The sequence below is a fragment of the Bicyclus anynana genome, chromosome 3 (genome assembly GCF_947172395.1).
Source record: "Bicyclus anynana chromosome 3, ilBicAnyn1.1, whole genome shotgun sequence".
Lineage (NCBI taxonomy): Eukaryota > Metazoa > Arthropoda > Insecta > Lepidoptera > Nymphalidae > Bicyclus > Bicyclus anynana.
The window spans coordinates 3,779,693-3,803,107 of record NC_069085.1 but is presented as its reverse complement, the minus strand read 5'-3'; the positions used below and the strand labels follow the sequence as shown (position 1 = coordinate 3,803,107).

Here is a 23,415-nt window from a genome sequence, read left to right as displayed (position 1 = left end):
AGGTTTTATCCGTGAATGGAGGATTATATTTTAAAAGCTTTTATTTCTTTAATAAAAAGTTAAAATTTTAAAACGCTACATCAACACCATTTAAAAAATGATGTTATCTCGTACCTATATTATTACATAAAATTAAATCAGTTTCATAAAACTGTAGTTTCTAATCGTCAGCCACTAACGATCAATCATAATGTCAAGTTTGCCGTGCGCTCCTGAGTAAATATGTTCCTTGGCCGTGCGCATAATAAATAATATAATATGTACAAATACCTACCTATCACTTTGAAATATTATTACTATTTATGGTTATCGTAGGTAAGCCTACGATTTCGATACTTTTTCATTGACGAAGAAGTGACCTCAAGCGAATAAGGTCTTCAAAATATCCTTGAGCGTGCTGCAGATTTAGCACGGTAAACTTGATCGTGAGTGGCTGGCGTAACAACGTAACAACCCTTAAATCTTCGATTTAAAAAGATCTAAAAAGTAATCTATGGAAGTGATTGACCTATTTTCTTTCTACGTGGGACAAAAATACAATATTACATATAGGTATTAAAACATAGTTTATTTAGATAGATATTTATTTATGCATTTGTAATTACGTAGCTAGAAATAATAAACTTCTATTCAGGGAGTGGACTAGATACCTATGTTGATAGCTTCTCAGGAATCGTACTCTGTAAAAAATAGTTTCCTTCATGAGTAATCGTAGCCAATAGAATCAATTTCGTAATGAAAATTTAATAATTACGAAACTAACTCTTAAATGCTGTATGTAACAAACTTGATAGTATTGATGTATCAAAGCGAAGGCCTCTTCAGCAACCGCTAGTTGATTGTGTTGCCATGATAAAACTGCTAAACAAGCCCACAATGTCTCATCCTCAACTGTTCGGCACAGCTGAAACAAATAACTCTTATTTCATTATCACGATTTTAAATATTTACAACTTACAGTGCTTAAAATGTCAGGGCTATCCTGTTATAAATATATTAGAATAACCCTGAAATTTTTAGCACCGTATTTTACAATCAACGTTACGTATTTCTTATTTTCCAGACTTTGATGTAGGTTACATAGCCGAATCTTCTCCTCTGAAGTTGTAGTCATCATGTTTTTTTGGATTTGCCTAGTCAAAGACGTTGGTCGATAATTCATGTCAAAAAGTTATCTAGAAAAGTCAAGTTAGCTAATTTTGAAAGTAATAGAATATTACTTGTAATGCATCCTGCCACATGTTATCAGCTACGTGTTTTAGCAGTTTCTCGGGAAAGGCAGCAAGCGAAACGTGCAGCAGGGAGCCATTACCGCGACAGATGCATGCGACTCCCTCTTCAACACTTAATAAACTAGGGTTACGGCCCAGGTCACTAAAAATAAAAAAAAACTGAAATACGAGTACTTAATAAAAATATATTAAAACATATGCCTATTATAATGAATATACATATTATAAGTTAGTAGGAAAAAAAGCTCTTAAGGTCGGTATATATCAGTTGGGTATTAGTAGTAAAGTTAAATATTTTCATCTTTATTTAAAAGCCAAGTCAAGTCAAATAAGTAAATAATTAGATGATTAAGAAAATAATACTAAAACATTGAGAATGAACATATTAAATAGTTACTTTTAACTTAAATAAACAAATAATACTTCTGCATTGGCATTATTAGATCATTAGTAAAGTGACAGTGAAATAAGTTTTGTAATTAACTTCTTAATACGTGAATTAAGTATATTTTCATTATGAATACTAAATAACTCTTAATTGCGAATGAAATTCAGTGAAATACGTTTGACTGAACTAGACGAGTACAAATGTATTACATTTACGATATAAGGTATCTAGTGTTTAATTCTTAGAGAAAGTTGAGTTATTTCACTGCGTTCATAAACCGCGAAGTAACTTACTTGTTAAGTTGAAATAATTCTGAAAGTTAACGCATAAAAAGTGATTTATATGTACCCTAACTAGCTAAATAATTAACTTTGTGTCATTTCAAGCAAAACGCTTTGAGCTCCTGTATTACCAATTAATATATTAATGTGAGTAATGAAGGCACCTGTTGCGTGAGTTCTTTAAAATTAGGGTATGTGATGCAAACCTAATATCTTTGCTGACTGTAGTGAGGGCGAGCCAGTCAGGTTGAGTGGCAGCATGCGTGCAACACCACGCCACAGCTGAGTTAGCTCTTAAACCGACCAGCAGTTCAGTGTCAGCACTCCATATTATACTCAGTACTTGAGACCCTGGATTGATTAAGTAAATGCTTTCATACTTTCGAAATATTAATTAGTAGGCAGGTGTAGTATTCGGGATAGCCCAGTGGATATGACCTCTGCTTCTGATTCCTGAGGGTGTGGGCTCGAATCCGGTCCGGGGCATGCACCTCCAACTTTTCAGTTGTGTGCATTTTAAGAAATTAAATATCACGTGTCTCAGATGGTGAAGGAAAACATCGTGAGGAAACCTGCATACCAGAGAATTTTCTTAATTATCTGCGTGTGTGAAGTCTGCCAATCTGCATTGGGCCCGCATGGTGGGCTATTGGCTTAACCCCTCTCATTATGAGAGGAGACTCAAGCTCAGTAGTGAGCCGAATATGGGTTGATAACGAGGTGTAGTATTTAGTAACTATTCCACAGTTACCATGGACTTTCATTGCATCCTCTAGCTAGGAAGTTCATTCTTGCATATATAAAGTGCACGTCATAAAGTGTACAGATTTTTCTTACCCAGTTTCATGAATTTACATTTAGTGTCTCTAACTGTGACAACATACAAATCCCTGTTGTAATCTAACAAAGCAAGTTGCCTTTCGCTAATTGATCCAGTTTGGCTCAGCGATACATTTGATACTGTCATTTTATGGACCAATTTCGTCACTGTATTATCTGTCGAACTTCGCACAATTAATCCAGTAGGTAAATCGTATACGTGAATGGCTGAAAATAATAAAAATATTTGGTAAAATATACTAATCCATTATTTTTTATTAAGTATTAAAGAATTAAATATCTAGTGACAATAAATGACAAAGCCAAATTAACACAGTTATGATGAATTTTGTTACAACAAAATTATTAATGACTTCTCGTCATCATAGATAATAAGTTTTGATTCTATTCTAACACCAGCCATCTCAATAAGAAATAGTTTGATAGCTGCTCTACGTCACACTTCGCTGGACACCGGCCCCAAATGAACTAGCTTGGTAAATTTTACTCCCATATCTTGTAAGCGACTGAACCAATTTTGATGAAACATAATATCTAAGAATCATAGCTGAAAAACCAGCATTCAAATGAAAAAAACAATATCCGAATGATTAACCCATTCAAGTGTTACGGTGTCACAGACAAACACAGACACACGTAGTGGTGAAACTTATAACAATCCTATTTTTCCGTCGACTGTCAAGGGTTAATAAATTGATATGGAACTTAATGGTTAATGTATTAAGTAAAATTTATTTAGGGCAGTTAGTATCACCAGCAGGATGCATGCAGAAAGAAATTGAAAGGAGAATAGCCAACACTTGGAAGAGATATTGGTCACTAAGTGAAATTATGAAAAATAAAGAGACACCAATGTCGGAGAAACGGAAAGTGTTCAATACATGTATCCTGCCATGTCTAACGTACGCATGCCAAACATGGGCGTTAACTGAACATCAACAAAATAAAATTAATGTATGTCAGAACAGTTTAGAGAGAAGTATATTGTGTGTAAGGCGAAGAGACAGAATCCAGTTAAAAAGAATAAAAGAAAAAACGAAGTTCAAAAATGTTTACAATGTATGTAGAAAATTAAAATGGCAGTGGACGGGACATATGTTGAGAGAAAAGAAAGAGAAATGGACAAAAATAATAACAGAATGGTACCCTAGAGATAGTCAACGAAATAGAGGAAGACAGATGAAGAGATGGGAAGATGATTTTAAGAAAATAGGAGGACCAGAATGGATGCGATTAGCAAAAGACAGAAATACGTGGAAAATATTAGAGGAGGCCTTTGTCTGTACAAGACAAGCTGTTTGAAAGGGAGATCAATCGGATCGGATATAAAATTACTATTTTAGCTAGTTGTTAACCCTACATTTTATTAACTTTGTTAGCAAGTAACTACTTGTATGTAATGATAAAAAACAGCAATAAAGGCTTATTTTATTTTATTTATTTTATTTTTAATATCTAAGAATCATAGCTGAAAAACCAGCATTCAAATGAAAAAAACAATATCCGAATGATTAACCCATTCAAGTGTTACGGTGTCACAGACAAACACAGACACACGTAGTGGTGAAACTTATAACAATCCTATTTTTCCGTCGACTGTCAAGGGTTAATAAATTGATATGGAACTTAATGGTTAATGGATATACAAAATGGTAATTAAAAAATTGTCACGCACTCTTTCTGTCACTCTGGTCGATAATCGCCAAAGAATCCGGTCCCAAAGATATTGCAGCTCTTCCAATGGTTTCTGGTCGAGATCCACATCGTGGGCTCGCGAGTAAACGACCCATATAACTGTATATGGAAATACCGGCACGCTCTACTACACACATACACCTAAAATATATATATCCATTACATTATTCAGATATTACAAAATATTTTTTTTTCTTAATTGGATATTTTTTCATAAATGGATGAAAGTCGTTTCTAATTCGGATCTTATGTAAACCTAAATTATTTTACCTGACACCTTTACCACATACATCAAAGCAGGTACACTCAGGACGGCGTTAACATATTATATCGATTACTTGTCAATAATGCTAAAGATGTCTCATAAAAGTGACTGCAAATGATATCGTGCGTGCTTTCTTTGGGTTGTGATCCAGTTTAAAATAATTTAGAATTTATGTAATTTTAAAAAGTTTAGTATTTATTTACTTGGATTAAATTTTATGTAACTAGATAGAATAACTTCTAATGTAACATAGATGCTACGGTATATTTCCTTTCATATTTCACTTGGCTGAAACTTGAACCATTTAAAGAATGTTACCTCTCGGCCAGCAAAATCATGCTAATAGTTCCTTCCTTCAGGTCAAATGTTACAGGTGTGTTCCAGGAACTCAATTTGTGTATAAAACATTGTTTCACTGTAGCTATTACCAAATGTTTGAAACCTAACGCTATTTGTATGACCCTATCCGGATAATCGAGTTGGTCATTTTGATCGGTCAAAATGTCTTTGATGGAGACAACCTTTCGACCAATTTGGGTGCATGCGTAATTTTTCCATGTGTATTCCCTGTAACAGTTTAAATTTGATTGCATATTTATTATGAGCTATCGGACGCCTGTGACTTTATCCGCATGCAAAGCAATGTTTCTTCTTGAAACACTCTTTAGGATAAAAACTGTAATAAAATCCATTGCTTAAAGTAATACTTTACGATTCCGAATATTGGGCATATGTTAATAGGTATGGCTAAAATAGAATATTTGAGAAAAAATATTAATGTAACAGAACCTGTCAATAATATGTGCAAATAGAACATGTCCATTAGCACACGCTGCAGCTAGCTGGGTGCCGTCAGATGACCACGCAATGCTATAAACACTCCCAGTTGACGGACGATCAAGACAGTGTGACCACTGAAAATGTTTATGTTTAATAATACTTATTATTTAATTGGTATATGCATTTCATTTCATATGTGTTTTTTGGATAATTTTATCCTTGTGTCCGATATTAATAAAAACATCAAAGCCTAGTTTAAGCTTAACGTATTTTACTTACGAAAATAATTACTAAACATGACAGTTGCAACGCGTACATAAATGTAAATTTTATTTTTTAGTTTTTTAATGTATCGCAATCTCAATAATAATTGTCTAATTCATCTTAATAAAAGCGCATTTTGCCCCGATATACACCGGCCTTAAAAACAAAACTTGACTTACTCCATTTGCGTTGCAAAGCCGTAGTAAATTGTAACTACCAATTATAAACATATCGCCAGCCGGTGACCAACTGACACTTGTGATCGGCTGATCATGCTTCACGCTTACTGAAATTTGCTGACCAAATGAGTCCCAAATCTAGAAAATACATGACCAATTTGTTATAGGTTTCTCACACTAGGTCCATTTTGATATTTTGTGCTTTTTAACTTTGCTTAAACAACAATAAACACATAAATGCGTAGGTACTGTGACTACTGTGTATTGGATAGGTATTACATCGCAGTACAGTGAAAATCTTTTTCTTACCTTAGAAAATCCGTCTTCGGATCCAGAAATAATTAAGTTATTATTTGCATTCCACGCTATGCTTAGAATAACACCATCATGCGCTTTCCACTGTAGAAGAGAAATAAAAAAAAAAAAAGTCTACTTAAGTATAATAAGATAGCTATGTGTATATTTATAAAATTCAAGTCAGTTTTAAAAGTTCTAGTAATTAATATTAAATTAAAGGGTAGGTACATTGATATTAAAAAAAAGATATGGCAAATATTCTTTTCTTTTTAAATGGTGCTAACGTAAATCCAGTGCGTTAGACTTGGCAGATAAAAAATTTCGTCCGTTCTGAGTTCTGCATTTTTCATTCATCGTTCTTTTTAACGTTTACAATTCGTAACGATGTGCAGAACGTGTAGAACTCACAATTTCTGAAATCTTGTTGTAGATAATATAATGCTTACTTTTGTCACCTTCGAGGTAGAGCTTAGGTGTTTAATTACAAGATAATTTCCTTTTGTGTACAAGATGGAGCTATTATCTGGACTCCAAATAGCGTTGTAACATGGCTCATCTGATTGTATCACCACTGATCTTAATAGGCCGTTTCTGGACCAAACCTTCACAAATCCATCTTCACCAGCTAAGTTGAACAAGACAAGAAACAAATCTCAAAAAAATGTACATAATATTTACCATACCTACAGGGAATGAAGATATATCCCCAACCAACTAGTAGGTAAGTAGTTGAGGCTTTCAACAATACCTCGATCTCAATGCCAGTTGCAGAAAAATAGACGCCTTTCGATCCTGACGCTGATATAACTATAGACAACTTTCTTCAGAAAAAATAATGAGAAGTAACACAACGTCTTTGCCGGTGCAGACCAGGTCCCCGATTTCTTACGTCACACCGACGCGTTTTCCATCCATAGTCACATGGTCACAGGGTCACAGGCATCAGGATTGATATAGGTACTCAAGACAAGACACCCTAGTCAGTCTTCTACGCCAAGATTCAAGTCTCACAGGAGACGCCTTTAGAGAATAGTTTGGGCCATCTCTTCTTCTTCTGCTTTCGGGCTCTTGATGCTATTGCACTCGCTCAAGACTCCCAATGATGTCGCTTATGTGCCTTTAAGGAGCTTAAAGCAATTACACGATCAGAAAAGAGAATGAACATATTTATGCAGCAGTAAAAGTAAAAGCAAATACGGGAGCGGTGAATAAAGAAGTTTTGTGTGTTTTACCTGTTAAAAATCCTGCTCCATCAGGACTCCACTGAGCTGCTAAGCATGCTCCTTGATGCGCCGTTACGCTTTTTTCTATGCGACCGTTGTTATTCACAATGTGAAATCTATAATGATTAAATATGGAAAATAATATTCCTCTATCTCCAATCTACACAAAAAATATTTTGCTACTGTAGAGTCTTACAGGAATTAGAGCTGACGCATATCTGGTATTTATTATTAATATGTAATAATGTCAAACTAATTTTGAATTTCCTTACGGTGGAAATAAATCGAAAATGTAGAAGAATAATAGAAATGTGAAAGAATAATAGATCTCGCTGCTTATTTGTCATAATGATCAAAATTTTCATCTTTATTTCCTAGGTAAAACCGCGGGGTTGTTAACTGTCTGCTAGTACATAATATACCTCAACGGTCAAAAGTATACTAATAATAATAACAATTTTAACTTACTTGCCATCAGCGCATGCGATTAAAATAACATCTTGCTGGTGTTTGTTACCACCAATGTGTATCTTAGGAAATAAGTGCATACATATAGGATAAAAATCTTCAGGGAAAGTGGCTACGACTAAGCATTCACCGTTTACAAGATGCCACTTCAAAAGCTTGTGATCATCTCTAAAAATGAATAAAATTATATGAAAGTAATAAAGGTTATGAAGTCAATTGTATTGCATCATATGAATAATAATGTATAGATACCCGCATGAAAATACGTCCTCCGTATTATTCCAGCTAACACAAGAAACCACTCCGACATGTTTTGGCTCTTTTAAAAAGGATATTTTCAATTTCATGTTGTAACACAACTTTCTTGTTGTTACGGAGTTTGGAAATATTGTTACCAAGACAACTGGAAAACAAATTTAGCGCCATACATCAATACTTGTTATTTTTTGTAACTAGTAACATTATAAATAATATCGAGACTCATTTTTTGTAAATTAAACTACAAATTTGTCAAAAAATAAGCAAACAATATAGTTATTTCTTGAAAATAACAGCTAATCATAAATCTAAAATCTTGTTTCCACATTAAATTAAATATTTAGTTACTCAATCACTCACTTGTTCGTTCATTTTTATTAATGTGGTATGGTATTATGGTAACACTTTTAAATAATACCTGTCGCCTGTCATTGTCAGTGTCAGTGTCATTAATTATTTACCAACCTTGTACCACATGGTTAAAAGTGTACAAAACCGATTGAAAATAATTCTCAATTATTATTTTATATATAGTAAAGCTTGCTAAAAAATTTCAAACTAAAATGTCGGACGTACCGGACCTGAGCTCCGACGACGAGCATTATCAAGACGACGAGTGGCAAGAAATGGAGACGAGTGATGTGCCAGTGACATGCCTGTTTTGCTCAAATATATTTCCTAATATCGACGAAACTGTAGTGCATTGTGAGAAAGTACATGGATTTAACTTGAGTACACTCAAAACCAAGTTCAATATGGACTGTTATTCATACATTAAACTGATAAATTATGTCAAAACTCACAAATCGTCCGCAGAGGACATCATGCGTGCAGATAAATCCCTGTGGGACGACGAAAAGTATTTAAAGCCTGTAGGTAACGACGAATGGTTAATGTTCGACTTCGATTCAATTACAGAAAAGTCGTCCTCTCCAAAAACGTATCATGCTAATGTTGAAAATGGTTTAGTGACGTTATCACAGGCACATTTCACTGAACTACAAAGGACTATACAAACGTTGACTGAACAGCTGAAGGACAGTCAGACCCATATCCAGATGTTAAAGGAAGACATGAGTAAAATGCAGGTATCTATGCAATCTATTGTAGATGGAGGTTCTGTAAATAATGTTGGTGACAGTACTTTAATTGTTGACTGTGTCTCTAAAGTGCCTTTAGAATGTGACGAAGGATACTTCAGCAGCTATGCACATTTTGGGATCCATTATGACATGTTATCTGATAAAATACGCACTCAAAGCTATAAGGATGCAATTTTAAACAATTCTACGAGTATAACAAATAAAACTGTTCTAGATTTAGGGTGCGGAACAGGAATACTATCTATGTTTGCAGCAACAGCGGGAGCGAAAAAAGTGTATGCTGTAGACCAATCAGATGTTATATACCATGCTATTGACATCATAAGGGAGAACAAGCTAGAAAATGTTATAAATACAGTAAAAGGAAGACTTGAAGACATAAATTTAGACGAAAAGGTTGATATTATTGTATCTGAATGGATGGGATACTTTCTACTGTTCGAAGGCATGCTGGACAGTGTCATATATGCAAGAGATAACTGCTTAAATCCTGGTGGAGTTTTATTGCCTAATAGATGTAACATTAGTCTTGTCGCAAACGGAGATGTTGATACACATAAAAAGTTAATCGAGTTTTGGTCTGACGTGTACGGATATAAAATGAATTGTATGAAATCAGAGGTGGTCAGAGAGGCTAGTGTAGATATAGTTAGCTCTCAACATATAATATCTGAACCGTGTATTGTTAAAGATATTGATTTATACACTTGTAACACTGATATTGTTAATTTTATATCAGAATTTAAATTACCTATAACTTGTGATGGATTTGTAACATCTTTGGTTGGTTATTTTGATACATTCTTTGAATTACCTCAACCTGTGTCTTTTACAACAGGTCCTCATGAAACCCCTACACATTGGAAACAAACTTTGTTCTTTTTCAAAGACTGTACGGAGGTCAAAAAAGGTGATGTGATTGAAGGTACAATCTCTTGTAGGCGCCTCAAAAAAGATGCCCGAGGACTTTCTGTACTAATAAATATTTTTGGAAAGAGTCACAAGTTTATACTAAGTTAAGTATTTTATTGTTTGAATGTGAATGTGTTGGCAGTTAAAATCTAATACATAGCATACCTTATGCCATAAAGTATTTATTGGCATGTATTCAACATAGGAAAAGAAAGCCCTGATGTCCACTCAAGATTAGAAGGACCATGCTTCCTAATAATAGCAATAAAAAAATTCAAGGTATGTAAATATGTATCCACAAAATTATAATAGTTTGAGTACCACTGCTTTAGGTTACTTATTACAGAGGTTTTATACTGTGTAGAACTTATTTGTAACATAAAACCCCATACAGATGCTTAGCTATTTTAGCATGTGTGTTTTATTGCATTTGCTAAAGTAATAAACTAATTATCATCAATAATTATATCACATTTGCTATTTTTCTGCTGTAGTAGCTTCATAGACTAAGATTGTTATAAGTATGTTTTGACAGCCTCCGTGGCACAGTGGATTTAGAAGACAGACATCCTGGATTTGATCCTAGGCTGGGCCAATTGAGGTTCTCTTAATTGGTCCAGGTCTGGCTGTTGGAAGGCTTTGGCTGTGGCTAGTTACCACCCTACCTGCAAAGGCACTGCCAAGAGTTTAGTGTTCTAGCTAGTTCTAGTTCAAGCCTAACAAGTTAGCCCGCTTCCATCTTAGATTGCATCGTCACTTACCATCAGGTGAGATTGTACTCAAGGGCTAACTTGTAAAAAATAAAAAAAAATTGTAACAGACAATAGTTATATACGGTATATTTAAAATTAGCTTGCTTGTTAAGACTAAAAAAATTTTGAAAAGAAACTTGTGTTATATTTTGTAATACATAATAAATGACCTGTGTAGAAATGGAATCTCTTCAATAATATCTTCTTCCTTTTTATAGAAGTACATATAGCTAGAAGCACGAGTTATAATTGTAGTATATTCTTTTTTCCAAAATAGCAATTGCGACTTTTCTTGTTAAGTCTTGGTAGAATCTTCTTTCCAAACCAAAGTGGGAGAGTGGTAGTGGTGTTTATAGTTATTCTATGGTCCAACACAGATTTGTATTGTGTCTAGGATAGGTAGCAGCGGCGAATAGTATGCAAGCTGTTCCCGCTTAGTTACCTTTAAGAATCCATGCATATTCATTGTTGTACTGTATCTAGATATATGAGAAAACAGAGTTTGTATCACACTGTATGAATTTCCTTTTCTTTGGGATACCTTATCTTCATCTAAATTCCATTCTTCGCCACTGGTAGGTAGTGCATGGTTTCATCTATGAAGTGCACGCCACTGGAGAATAGCTAGCAAGTTGAAAAGCGGTTCAAAAGTCGATCAATTCAATTAGGCCATTTATTCTTTCCATATTTTGTTATAATATACACACAAGTTGCATTATTTTCTTCATAATTTTAAGTTGTAATGTAATATATGAATTGTATTGTATTATAGAAAGTTTAACTTTCATTGACATGTAGCTTGTAATATTTTGTGATAATATAGGTAATATAGTGTTTTATAACATTTTTCCTAGCAAAGCATACAATTTAGGTTATGTACTGTATAATTTTAAACACTTAAAAGTCTGTGTTTTTCTAAACATTGTTTACAATTAACGGAGAAATCTGTAATAGGTATACATAAACACATACATGCTTGATAACTTCCTTTTTGAATCTATTTTCATGTATAGAAACCCTTTCTAGCCTTTATCTAAAATAACATAAAATTGAAAATTTTGAAAAACCCCCGAAAGGTCATGAAATTATTAATTACACTCTCGATCAAGTAAGTCAATATTCTCCTAAAAAAAATACGAAATATAATGGGATTCAAAAAATTTTTAAAATTCAAACTGGTAAAATAGGGCTTGAAAGTTTACATTGATTTCCACGCGGACGAAGTCGCGAGTGTCCGCTAGTTGTATTATACGATAAATTCTTAATAAAATTGTACACATAAAGTTGTTGCTGTAGGTGCAATATCTACCTACTACGCACAGAATAAAGGAGATGATGTTTTTCCTATTGATTTGTACTCCACAATGTCGCCAACCGCATGGTTGTCATATAAAAGTATAATGTTTTTTTTTTAATTTCACTGGATTACTATTGTTGTTGAAATAAACCATTTTTATATTTACTAGTTTTTCACTTCAATTGTAGTTTCTAAGTATCCTGTTGGTCCAGTGCTTAGCCATGGATCACGAGGTCCTGGGTTGTATATTATTTACTGAGCTTTTCTATCTTTCAAGTTTCTTTGTATTACATTGCAAAATGGAATGGCCCTGGCCTACCTTAACCACCCGACAAATTACTTATATCTAAAAAAAATATTGCTAATTCTATATTAATAATGAAATCTTTACCCCAAGTTGGCAATCACAATAATGTGGTGGATTAGTAGGCTGGAGCCTAGGGCGGCAGATTTTAGGGGGCGGCAAATTTGGCCAAAAAAACTTTCTCTTCTACAGAAATGAAGAAAATGTAACGATAATTGTAATATTTTAGTCCTGTACATCCTGTACAATCTTACTAAAATATTTGTATCTTTTTTTCTTTTATCTTACTTAATAAAATTGCAATTTTATTGACACAATTTAAGGTAATTGTATTGATTACGAACTAGGATACCTATGAGTTCAGGGCTGCAAAAATTCAATAGCCTACTGGCGGCAAATTTGTAAATCCGCTACTGATGAAGCATCCAATGAGATACAGGGACCTCTTGATGACTTGTAGAGCTGGTACACCACTAAGAAGACCTGACCAAGGTCGCCGTTAGCCTCATGGAGTGTCCCTGTTGAAAACTGCGCGATCAATTAGATACATGTCTTGAAGTATTTTTCTTTTTTTTTATTCTTTCCAAGTTAGCCCTTGACTACAATCTTGCCTGATGGTAAGTGATGATGCAGTCTAAGATGGAAGCGGGCTAATTTGTTAGGAGGAGGATGAAAATCGGCATCGTACCGCTGAATCGCTTGGCGGTACGTCTTTGCCGGTAGGGTGGTAACTAGCCACGTCCGAAGCTTCCCACCAGCCAGACCTAGACCAATTAAGAAAATCTCAATCTGCCCAGCCGGGGATCGAACCCAGGGTCTCCGTTTTGTAAATCATCCGCGCATACCACTGCGGCACGGAGGCTGTCAAACGTAACGTTTTCGTAGGTAAGTAAAAAACGCATTTTCTACGAAAATCTTTATTTCATTTTCCAAATATTTTACATATATTCCAAGGTGTTTAGTTTCTAATTATTTACATGTAGAAAATGAATTAAGTACATTAATAAAACTGACGTACATAATATGTTGAGATTTTATAATTATTAGGTATTAGAGATAGAGACGTAAATATTAGTGGACATACATAGGTAGATAGAGGGAAGAAATATTTTAAATAGAAAATAGTTAAATTACAATTAAGTTATTTAAGTAAATAGATGTGTATTTAAATAAAAGTCGGTGTTTTTTAATGTCATTGCTATTAGCTAGTAAATACCTATTCAAAATTAAAATAGGTAGGCAAAGTGTTAAGGACCCCAGTGACACCAGTTTATAAGGAAAATCACTTGTAGGGTGAAGTAGAAGCAATTATTTTACCTATGTAGATTTTTACATTAGGTGAATACTTAGTTTATTGCATTTGTGACATCGAATATAATATGTAGGTATGTTTATATTATATTTATCTACTAGCGGACGCCCGCGACTTCGTCCGCGTGAAAGTCGTTGTAAACTTTCAACTACCCCTATCCTACCCTACCCTACCTCTACCCTACCCTATCCCAACCCTACCACTACCCTACCACTACCCTACCCCTACCCTACCCTACCCCTACCCTACACTACTCCTACCCTACCCTACCCTACCCCTACCCTACTCATTAAGGCTGCACTTCTTTATTTATTCCCCCCCCCCGCGAGTCGCATCGAGCGCGGCAACCGTTACACAAAAATAATCCATATAATATTCACGCGCGATGGCTTAGCGTATTTCTTGTATAACTTTGGTGTTTCTTTACCGATTTTTATGATTCTTTTTTTATTGAATAGGTAATAATGTTAACTTTTTTAGTTAGGGATGAGTGATGAGTGTTATAAACATAAGAGTAGACAAATATAATTAGAAAGCTCCGAACTGCTAAGCTATCGGGAGTTACACGTGTTATTGTGAGTCAACCATAAAAGATAGACATATATATGCTGTTGTGTTTTTATAGATAATTTTAAGGAAAACATTTCTGTCATACATGATTTCCATGTAGCTTTAACCATAAAGGCTGTACACGCGACGGAAGCTTAAAAAATTGAGTAACTTCTCCCGTTTTCTCAACATTTCTCTTCACTGCTCTGCTCCTATTGATCGTAGCGTAATGAAAAGTATACTATAACCTGCCCAGGAGTATGTAGAATAATTGTACCAAGTTTCGTTAAAATCCGTCCAGTAGTTTTTGTTTCTATAAAGAACATACAGACAGACAGACAGACAGACAGACAGACAGACAGACAGACAAAAATTTTACTGATTGCATTTTTGGCATCAGTATCGATCACTAATCACCCCCTGATAGTTATTTTAGAAATATCTTTCATGTACAGAATTGACCTCTCTACAGATTTATTATAAGTATAGATGAAAGGGTGTGTTGGGTGGGTATTACGTAATTAATATAATTTTGAGTAATTAATTTGAGAAGTAGATAGGTATATTGATATAAATTTTTTAATATGCTCATACAAACATGATCTTCATTAGTTAAATTTTGAATAATATCCGATTTTGAAGTCCATGGCTTAGTAAAGAAAAGTAGAACGATAGATCTTGAATTAAAGTCATACCTACTAAAATATTTACCTATAAAAATCCATGTTGAAAAATCCTAATCGGCATGTTGCAGAAAAAAAATTAACTAATTTCTTGCATTAGCAGACGTTTAAAAATGCTTGTGGCGCCCCCAATCCAGGTTGTCATTTGTGGGTTGGGTTATGGTAATGCTTTCGTGCGATTTTTTGCATTTATAGGATGCCTGTTTTAACTCCCACTATTGAGCCAGGCTTCGATCCTTATAGGAGAGGGGATATGAAGCTTAGACCCACCAGGCCATCACGCTGTTCCTGGGTTGGTGGGCTTAGAGTTATATTCATTATCGACCACCAGTGGCGTGCATAGATACAAAAATGCACTGCCTGCCCTTAGGAGTCATTACGGTTGTTTTGGAGAACGAATTTTCCATTTTCTAACCAAATTGCACATATAGTGTATGCCCTAGTTAAACACCCTGTGCACGCCACTGTCGACCACTATCTTGTGATAATGAAAATAACAACACTTTAGTATGTCCGTATTAGCCTGTCTTTTAAAATTATAACAAGTAAGTACCATCAGTACGTCAGACATTTAGGTACGTCGAAGTAAAATTCTTATACTCCACTAGAAAGTCATATTTTTATGGCTTCCTTTTATTAACGATATTTATTATTCCTAAATCTACCTCATAAAGCTATAATCCCAATCAGTATGGCATCGACAACTACAATATCTATGCTCAAAATATTACATTACACTAGGAATCGTCTGCGACTTCGCCTAAACTGTAACAAACTGTTAATAAAAAGTTTTACATAGTATGTAGATGAGCGTGCCTAAAAACCGTCATCTATAGATATTGCTACAAAATTACGAAAGGCCTAAAAATCTGTTACAATGATTTCTTGAAAGTAATATAAAATTGCAGAAATATCTTTTTAAATTTCTATTTAACGTGCGTTTCTATTGCAGCGAATCTCAGTGGAGGACCTGTATTGTGATTCTTAGTTGTTGTTACGGAGAGTATCAGACGAGTATTTATTTTTATTACATAATATATAACGGTATATTTGCAACATATACCACAAGTTGGGAGCGAAATAGAAGTTGGAAATCTAACCAGCATAAAAGATTTTATCTGGAAGGAATAATAAAGTGTAAAGAGAAGGACGAGAGAGAAAGAAATAGAGCTCGGTGATACATAGACAGGGGTGTTGGTGGTAGGTCGAATTGGCAGGAACACCAACGCCTTGGGGTCAGGAGGGGCTTTTTTTAGCCGGTAGGAGTCCGGCACTATCCGGTTCAGGATGTCCATGAGGATTTTTTTCCTCCTAAAAAAAAAAAAACATAGACCACAGGTGGTTTTTCTGTTCACTGGTTGTTAAACCTATCTAATTATACAATGTCAAATACTAAACAAGAAACAACACAAACATTAGTGGGTAGTAAAACATTAAATTATTGTGTGAGTGTAAGACTTAGTGAGATGTGGCTTGATACTGCACTAGGTATGACGTACTATAGGTACCTACAGGTTGATGTTGGGTTAGTGATTTGGCGGAAACTGGGGAGCTTACCAGTGGCGTAACTTGCCTTGGAGGGGGCCTGTATCGAAGTTAGTTGGGGAGCCCAACAGACGAATGACAAAACCCGTAAATCTCTTTAGAAGTTTTTTTTCTGGCAAGAGAGGCACCATAAGCATTTATGTGAGATTGTGGGTTAAATCATTGATACGGCGGTAGCTACACCCCTAGAGCTTCCGTCGTTCATGGAGTCTTTGGCTTTGAAGAGAGAAAGAGTTTTGGGCATAAGCCTATTCTAAGGTATGCTTAAATGCTTCGGCACGAGAGATACCAGCTTCTACAGTTCATCTTGACGGAAAAAGTTGTCAGAGGCGTTGGTCGCAACACTTTTCGTTGAGGAACATCTGAGAGTGGACCAGGATCTCAAGTGGCGTACAAATATTTCGCTTTGTGAAAGATAGACGTACGTTACGTTACGTTAGACTGCCAACAACTCCTGGATTGGCCTATAAGCTATTTAAGCAGATGTTTAGGTCATCTCGTCTAGGAGGCACCGGAGAAGATCGAGAAAAAAATTTAAAACCCTACGAAAAGTCCAAAACACGTTAAATCATGTTGTGCTAACCTCATCTAGCATAGGTTAAGTGCCGGAGAAACAAAGCATGTCTACATATTGGTTCTTACGTCACATAGGTAGGTATTCTTTTTTTAATTTATTCATTGTAACTATAATACTTAAGGATAGGGCCAAGGGAGGCCCACAAGGGAAGATTGCGGCATCGAGTTACCTTAATCCAGCACTGCAGCCAGCTTTCACTAGTCGGAGAGGCACTTAAATAAGAGAAAAAGGTATGAAGTTATCTTTGGTAACAAAGCAGTAACCAGAAGGCGACAATGGAAATTCCTAATCTAATTAAGATGTATTTATGTGCCTTAGCAATCAATCTAGCGCAGAGCTTTTATATTATGATATGGGTATACCTATTATGATATTTTGTATTTAGCTGTAAGTTTTCCTTTCTAAATAATTAAATAAATAAAATCTTGGTCTATCAAATATTATTGTAGATTTTATTTAGTAGATAGGTACCTATCTACTACAATTTTTACTGGATATGATAAGGTAGGTACTGTTTTGTTTGGTCTCTCCCCATCATCGCTTAGAAACGCATGTTAAAGATAAAGCCGCTTTACAAATGTACACATTTCGAAACAACTTTTATCATTTGTATGTATAGCTTATATTATACGATTACATACATCACTTAGTTACTAATAAGTACATAAACGCACAATATATAGATTCAGTACATCTATAATTTTTTTATATAATCGATAAATATATAAAAAGATCTATTGTAAAATCTATGTTAAGCGTAACCAGTTGGTTTAAAATTTAGCCTTACCAAGTTACCATCCCTGGGTTCATACATAAGGACCTAAATAGTATGATTATGGATTGCCATGATATTCATAGATAATGGTCCCACGTATCGATTTGGAGAACTTGATAAAAGATTAGGTATATGTCGTAAGTACCTTTAATTGTCTCTGCATTTGAAAATTAATAAACCTAGAAAAATAATAGGTAAGTAGGTATACCTACGGTCTACCCGGGCGTTTTACGTTAAACGAATTTTTATTAATTATTTTTGTCAATGAAAAGAAGATTTCTTTTGGGGACGGAGTTTCTGCCTAGATTTTTTTTTTGGTAAACTCAGACCAACCAGAAAATGCTCCAGCATCCGCTTGGTCGCGCTGTTTTAAAAAGACCTGTCGCTAATATTTTACCAGGTTATAATGACGTTGTTTTTGTTGAAAATTTTTAATGGAAAAACTTTTTTTATATACGTAGGTAGTAGGTATGTAGGTACTCATACAATAAACTTTCACGTGTAAGCCCTCATTCGCACGAGAGTTAAAAAAGCGTTCAAATACATCAAATGCATTCCCAAGTATATGTTCACACGACAGCGTCTTTAAAACACGACGCTTTTTTTCGAGTAGTGTTTGTTTTTCCATTTTGGGCTTTGGAAATAGATTTTTATTTAACTGCGTACGAACGCCTTTTTAACGTCCGTTAAGAAAACTCTCGTGCCAATGATGGATTAGTAAATCCAAAAAACGGTTATTATTTAGTCCTCCAAAAACCGCTTTCTCTGCAACTTAATTTGCTAAGCAAGTAATGTATATTCTTGATTGTATGTAAACTAGTCTAAGAGCTAGATGATAGTTTACGATATACAGTATGACTTACACAAACAAGCGTATCCAGTCAAAGACAGAATTAAGAAATAAGCTTTTCAGCTATATTCGCATTTTGCTAAAATATGATTTTGATTTCACGCGTTCTGCGCTAGGCCCACCTGAATAAGTCTATAGTTTGCATCAAGCCGCCGCCCTTAAGTTGGTCTAAATTAGTGCGCAGACGAAGTACCTGATCATTATTTTTTAATTTATTTAAGTAAGTACATATAATGTTTTTCCCATGTCCATGCAGTGACCAGTGTATGATTGAAGATGCCTGAGCTATCTTGATTTTGACACTTAAACTAATATGTACACTTACTAAGCATTCTTGCACGTCTTATGGTTTTTATGTAACTACTATGACACTCGGTACACAATTTTTGACATAATGATACGCCATTAATGTTACATCGAAGTACATGGCACCGATAAAAAGACAGCCTAAAGCAAAACATTATTTATTTTAGAATCGAAATATCTACACCTAGATATTACATTTCTCTATCTATGCCTATGAGATGATTTTTTCCATTAACATTTACAAAAGGGATTCACATTAACACTTGGTCTGGGAATATCAGCACTCCAATTTTATCGGAAACATTAAAATTAATAAGCGTATTTTTCATATGGGTTAAGATTACGACTAAGTTATTACTACGTTAAATAATTTAATTATTATTTAGTATTATAATTCACATGAATAATAGAATTTCATTGAAGAAAAATGCAAAGTCTATGTTTATGTAATGTTTGCTCCAATACCAGCAGTTTATTATACATTGGCTCCTAGACTATCGCGTAGAGTACAATTAATTTAATTTAATAATGCCATTAATGTTGTCATTATCAAGTCTGCCTATATAAAATCGTTTTATTTAAAAAAATAAAGGAGGCTCTATTCTCAAAATTAAATATTATTTTACTTTTATAATATCGTCATCTGAGGAAAAATATAAAGTTATTTATCAAGTAGCATTATTAAATTAAATTTATTGTGACATTGGAAATATTTAATTTGTACATACATGAAGTATTGTTAGCCATTATTTTAAATTATTAACTTTTCTAGTGATAAAATGCAATTTATAATTATACAATGAGTTCTTAATTAGTATCTAATGATATCCAACGTTCTTGTTTTAGTTTGTATATTATTCTATATTCAGCTAATACCTAAAATCTAGAACCTAACGTAAATAAACAATAACGTTGTATAACATTTACGTTTTCTACAGGTTTCAATTTTTTTATTACCTTCAGGTAATAAAACCTGAATTTTTGAAACCAGGTTTGAATTATAATACCTGAAGGTAATAAAAAAATTCAAACCTGTTACATTAATAACATTAAAAGTCGACGTAAAACGTCGTTATATTAGTTTTTATCATAATTTCGCTTATGCAAGCTTATTTTGTTATTTAAGTAAGTATTTCTGTGAAAAATTATGCACCAAGGTGCTTTGATATCAACGTGTTTTAGTCTGCTGAAAATTATTATTGACTATTTTTATTTAATTTACCTCTAGCATTCTATAGTTATCTGCAGCTCTATTATTTAAAACTGATTTTTTCAGTGTAAATTATAAAATTGTTAATTAATACGTGTAAGTAAAAAAACTGCTTATAGAATTTCACCTCAGAAATTATAAAGTCAAAAAAGCACTTTTTCTTTTTTCCCAGGTTTTAAGCGTGCGGCAAAAGTTGGAAACATCGTACTTTTGTTAAGTCACTGTCATTATTTTTTAGGCAAGCATTTTTGTTTACTTTTTTGTGAGAAGTTTTAACCATTTATTTGGGCCCCTCAACTAATTTTGATTCAGGGCCCCTCCACGGCACGCTACGCCACTGGTATTCATAATTCAAAAAAATCTTATAAAAAAAATACGTGTTAAGTTATGTAAGACTTGGCGCAGAAAAATTATAGTAACAAATACGGGTGTTATTTTTTTACAAAGACTTTATTTATAGTCAGAAAAATCAAGGATCCCTAGAACATTTTGTTAGTCAGGTGTACACAATGTTCTAGGGATCCCTGATTCCTATTAGACATAGGTACCTCGTGAAAATATTGCGAGCGTTCGTTCTGCGTTGTTATAAAGTTTTACTAATAGTGAAATGTTTTAACCTTCAAATTATTGAAATTGTACTTATTAAATAGCGATAAATCACTAATAATTTCAATAAATAAACTAAGAGAAAACATTAATACAAAACGACCTATATAATAGATATTTTATTTACATTTTAACAAAAGTATAAATAAATATTCGAGGCCAGCTCGAAATTATAATTTAAATTATTGTGACTACTTAATAGCAAAAAATATGTCACAAGCTACTTATAAATAAGTATTTATTTACACTACAGGCGTTCACCGATCCACAGAGCATCGCCTTTTCCAATAAAACTCACTACGTTGTCTTCCACAAAGAGAATTTATACATCAGGCGTAATTATATTGTGCTTAATATATTAAAGTACAAGATCCAAAATAGAAACGACCTTCACCCATCTGTTTAATGAATGAAATGTGTTTTATATCAAATTTAGTACGTTAAAAATATATTGCGAGCCGGATGCCAACAAATCTTCTGGCTAAATTATCATTAACCATTATCAACTATCATTAACAATAGGAGTTTTTGAGGCAACCTACTCTCAAGTTTTTGATATAAAATATTCTTTTATCCATTAAACAAATGGGTTAAGGTCGTTTCTAATACGGCTCTTAAACTATTAAGGACTCTAATGAGAGCATGTTTCTTCTTTCTGTATTATATTTTGTAATGTAATTTAACTTTTCAAATAATTTTGAAAAAACCAAACTTAGTTTTGGCTTTGGTGTAGTGCGTTTTCTCTCAAAATTATGGTGCAAATAATATTTGATACTTTAATAAATAGAATTTTATACTTTTTACATTTTTTTATATTAATAGTAGTACACAGTAGTAAAATTTTCCAACATGTGTTAACCATGTGTTTAAATATTCGTTTAACATGTGTTTATATATTAGTAGTTTTTTATTATTTGCCGGGAGGTTACGGCTACGAAAGTTCTTTTCCGAAACGAAACGAACGTTTATGTCTGAAAGAGAGAAAGTCTGAAAGTCGCTTGGTATTACTATCTATACCTATCCAGAAATTAAACGGTCCCTTGGTGTTAAAACTGGACCATTTCCATTTTTATGTGGGTAAAGAATTAATATATCCCCTCCTATAATAAAGGAGGCTTATAGCGGGTTGTTAAAATGGGCAATTACTGTTGAAAAAAATATTCTTAATAGGTTAAATCATACAGAAAGAAGAAACAGTCATCCAACCTTAACTTGTGCAAACAACACAACAGCACTAAGCGAATATAACATTGATTGCTTAGCTTTTCTTTAACAACGACTGAAACATATTATAACAACTAGTTTTCACGCTATTTACAAATGTGGCTAAATATTATTCTTCTGTTGGAGGTGATGTCCCGTTCGTCTCCTCCTCCTCCAGTCTGGCTCGCGCTTCTGCGTCTGATACACAAAGATCATTTTAATTATTTCAAATTGCTGACGCACCCGCGTAATTCCCATTTCCGTTAGAATACAGGGATAAAATATACTCTAACTTTTTTTTATTATTATTCTCTACAAGTTAGCCCTTGATTATAATGCCACCTGATGGTAAGTGATGATGCAATCTAAGATGGAAGCGGGCTAACTTGTTAAGAGTAGGATGAAATCCACACTCCTTTCGGTTTCTACACGACATCGTACCGCTAAATCGCTTAGCGTTTGGGCTAATAATTTAATAACGTGTTTTACTAGTGGTAAAAGAATTTTCGAAATTGGTTTTGAAGTTACACCACCTCATACCTCAAATACTATGTAATCAATTAATCGATGATAAGATTAATGATTTGATGTATTTTTTTTTAATTTGACGATCTTTTCGGTGTCGAAAGCAGCTTGGAGCTAAAGAGGGGGCTCCGGAAGTTAACTACCCTTTTAATCATTTTTGAAACATTGAGAATATAACGGCTTTTTGTTATAAGCTATTTACAGCGAGGTCCGAGGTCTTTTCTTTAAAAGGTTACATTGTATCTTTAGTGCAAGGTCTCTGATGGTGTAATCTTAAATAATCAAACTTTTCCATTAGGTAGTCTTGAGGATTTCCTCCCGATGCCAAAAAAGGTTTACCTATCGATATTTATTGTTGATACACTAAGCATTTTTTTTTTTTTAAATGAGGTTTGGAATAATTTACCTTTCGTAGCTTGCTCTTTCCATATCTTCTTGTTATCTGTGAGGCATGCCACCCATGGTTTCTTAATTTTGAATTTTTTGTGCGTTTCTGCCGCTGCAAAAAATTAAAGCAATCATTTTGAGTTTGCATTCCTGTATTTTTTTTTTCTAAACTTCTTTAAAATCCATTTTCCTTATTTGCCTAAGAAGATTTTCTTCTATTTAAGAAAGAGATAAATTTATTTGTTCAAAGATGGGTTCTAAAATTTTCAATAGAGAAATTAATATATTTTGTACTAGCTGACGCCGCGCGGTTTCACTCGCGTGGTTCCCGATCCCGTAGAAATACGGG

General features: G+C 33.9%; 3 protein-coding genes across 8 annotated transcripts in view; 1 reads left to right on the top strand and 2 right to left on the bottom strand.

Moving 5' to 3' along the window:
* Positions 1-549: 549 nt before the first annotated feature.
* On the bottom strand, positions 550-8,299 carry LOC112045493 (intraflagellar transport protein 80 homolog). Its single transcript, XM_024081674.2, has 14 exons — positions 8,165-8,299; positions 7,913-8,080; positions 7,454-7,560; positions 6,668-6,846; positions 6,234-6,323; positions 5,925-6,062; positions 5,491-5,615; positions 5,020-5,268; positions 4,417-4,577; positions 2,739-2,948; positions 2,108-2,252; positions 1,221-1,374; positions 764-904; positions 550-680 (listed from the first exon to the last, which is right to left on the bottom strand). Exons 1-14 carry the CDS (start codon positions 8,257-8,259, stop codon positions 651-653), a joined length of 1,992 nt encoding a protein of 663 aa, XP_023937442.2. The 5' UTR covers positions 8,260-8,299; the 3' UTR covers positions 550-650.
* A 305-nt stretch (positions 8,300-8,604) lies between these two features.
* LOC112045469 (protein arginine N-methyltransferase 1-like) lies at positions 8,605-11,962 on the top strand. The gene has a single exon (XM_024081647.2). The coding sequence runs from the start codon at positions 8,734-8,736 to the stop codon at positions 10,291-10,293; it is 1,560 nt and encodes a 519-aa protein (XP_023937415.2). The 5' UTR covers positions 8,605-8,733; the 3' UTR covers positions 10,294-11,962.
* Positions 11,963-20,156: 8,194 nt separating this feature from the next.
* LOC112045488 (dual specificity calcium/calmodulin-dependent 3',5'-cyclic nucleotide phosphodiesterase 1) overlaps positions 20,157-23,415 on the bottom strand; it is a 201,681-nt gene continuing 198,422 nt past the window's right edge. For all 6 annotated transcript variants that reach the window (XM_052891273.1, XM_052891276.1, XM_052891278.1 and 3 more), the window contains 2 exons: positions 23,086-23,178; positions 20,157-22,352 (listed from right to left, as the gene is read on the bottom strand). In XM_052891273.1, coding sequence (XP_052747233.1) covers positions 22,285-22,352; positions 23,086-23,178 — 161 coding nt within the window. In that variant the 3' untranslated portion in view covers positions 20,157-22,284. The remainder of the gene's footprint in view (positions 22,353-23,085; positions 23,179-23,415) is intronic.